Source organism: Echinococcus granulosus, assembly GCF_000524195.1.
Source record: "Echinococcus granulosus chromosome Unknown EG_S00015, whole genome shotgun sequence".
Classification (NCBI taxonomy): Eukaryota; Metazoa; Platyhelminthes; class Cestoda; order Cyclophyllidea; family Taeniidae; genus Echinococcus; species Echinococcus granulosus.
In genome coordinates, this window is record NW_020170395.1 from 515,274 (window position 1) to 516,970 (window position 1,697).

Here is a 1,697-nt window from a genome sequence, read left to right on the forward strand (position 1 = left end):
CCATCTTACACATTAAGGGGGCGTTTATTTGCTAATTAAAACAGACAAATGACATTGCGCTACCAGTACAAAAAGTTTAACAGCAATCCAGACCCCTCTAAAGAGACCTTCCTGAATCATTCTCATCGTAGATACGCTTGTCTTTTAGCCTTTTTTTCGCTCCCTCTTTTAAAGGTTCGCCAGGGCCTGATAGCCTACGCATACGCGGATGGTTATCCCGCAGATGTGTTAGTTCTCAACGAGGAGGCCTTGGAGCACTACTTCCAGGTGTGGTGCAGTCGGGTAGAGACCTATCACCAGACAGTCCGATCGGCGGGTCAGTGAAGCTACCTCTCATCCTTCTCCATCCCTCAAGTCACCCTTTCCCACTTTTTATACTCGAAAAGAAGGCAAAGCTGAACGATTGCGCGTCATCTCTTCCATCTGTTGTGTATGTGCGCGCTTTGATGAAAAGTGTGGGGTAGGGTCGTCACCTTGCAATTAGTTTACTGAAGTAAAAATGGCATTTCATTTTTTGCGGTGGCCACTGCTTTTGTTACCCTTTTGTGTGTTTCACGAAGTATTCCTTCTTCAGTGTCAATCGCATCATGACAGGAGTGAGGAGGAAACAAAAAATAGTGTTAATATGGAGGGGCTGTGTACGTGTGCGTAATTGTGAATGCTACTTAAAAATGCGGCTAATGATTGAAGGAGAAGAAAGTCTCATCTAACTATTCTTCTCCTTTTCTCCTCACTTTGTTCTGCGAGTTTACACTGCTTCAGAGATGCCAGCGAGGTCGGTCGATGCGGAGTTGTGAGTGTGGATGATTTGATGCGCAGCTTCTACATCACTCGACGTAGTTTTTAACGGGTGCGTTTGTGGTACACTAAAGTATGGCATCACCTCGTGCTCCCCAGGCAACGGTGGAGCTGTTGCTGCTCTTGTGACTGATTTTGAGAGTACTTTTTTCCACGCATGTGGGAAGAAGTGGGTTTTGGGTTGGGTGGAGCTCCTTCTCAGGCAACTTCTCCAGTCCAGGCTGCTTTCAGTTATCATGAATTCGGCTTTAGTCAATTGTGGCGAGGAAGAGGACATGGGACTGCTGTTGCAAGTTTCACCTATGGGAGGATGAGTTACGATGGTCTTCTGGGGGCTTTTGGATGGTGTGCCATCACTGCTGGAGGTTGTGGCGGTGAGAAGGGACTTCTGTAGGGTGCTATCTTCAAAATTAGGATTGTTGGAGTCGGTGTGGATGTGATGGACTTCAGGAAGGCACGAATAGGAGGCACTGAGACGCCAGAACTTGATGGGGGCGAGTGGGGCTTCGTCGAGCTTTGCGCTGAAAAGCAGCGATTGGTGGATACTGTCTCTTCCTCCAAACACTGCAGGCACTTTGTCAGACCGAATTGGTGGTGAGGCACCCTCAGCATTGGTGGAGATTGTCAGCGGCACAGCGAGGCTGGATTGTGCTGAATGTGTGGTCGGTCCGCCCTCCAGATGGAATTTGGTTTGATTGAGCTCGGTTGCACGCAATTTCTTTAGTTTCTGACGGTACCGCAAGCAGATGCAGCAGGATATTAGCACAAAGAAGGGAGTCAGTGCAAGTGGGGCCAGAAAACAGGTGATGGCGACGGGGTATCGGTTACCGAAGTCGGGTGATTCTTCCTTATCATCAGAATCGGTGCCTATAATAGCGTTAATGCGTCGCGTTAAAATT

The 1,697-nt window shown here is 48.3% G+C and overlaps 2 protein-coding genes across 2 annotated transcripts in view; one reads left to right on the forward strand and one right to left on the reverse strand. All coding sequences in view use genetic code 11, as the record gives it.

Annotated features, from left to right (window-relative positions):
• The window catches only part of EGR_03064 (hypothetical protein), a gene marked incomplete at both ends in the record, with an annotated part of 5,520 nt that extends 5,196 nt beyond the window's left edge, over window positions 1-324 (forward strand). The window contains one exon of the mRNA XM_024492313.1: window positions 175-324. Within this exon, the coding sequence (XP_024353239.1) occupies window positions 175-324 (150 nt within the window). The remainder of the gene's footprint in view (window positions 1-174) is intronic.
• Window positions 325-748: 424 nt separating this feature from the next.
• Window positions 749-1,697, reverse strand: part of EGR_03065 (hypothetical protein) — a gene marked incomplete at both ends in the record, with an annotated part of 3,370 nt that continues 2,421 nt past the window's right edge. The window contains one exon of the mRNA XM_024492314.1: window positions 749-1,665. Within this exon, the coding sequence (XP_024353240.1) occupies window positions 749-1,665 (917 nt within the window). The remainder of the gene's footprint in view (window positions 1,666-1,697) is intronic.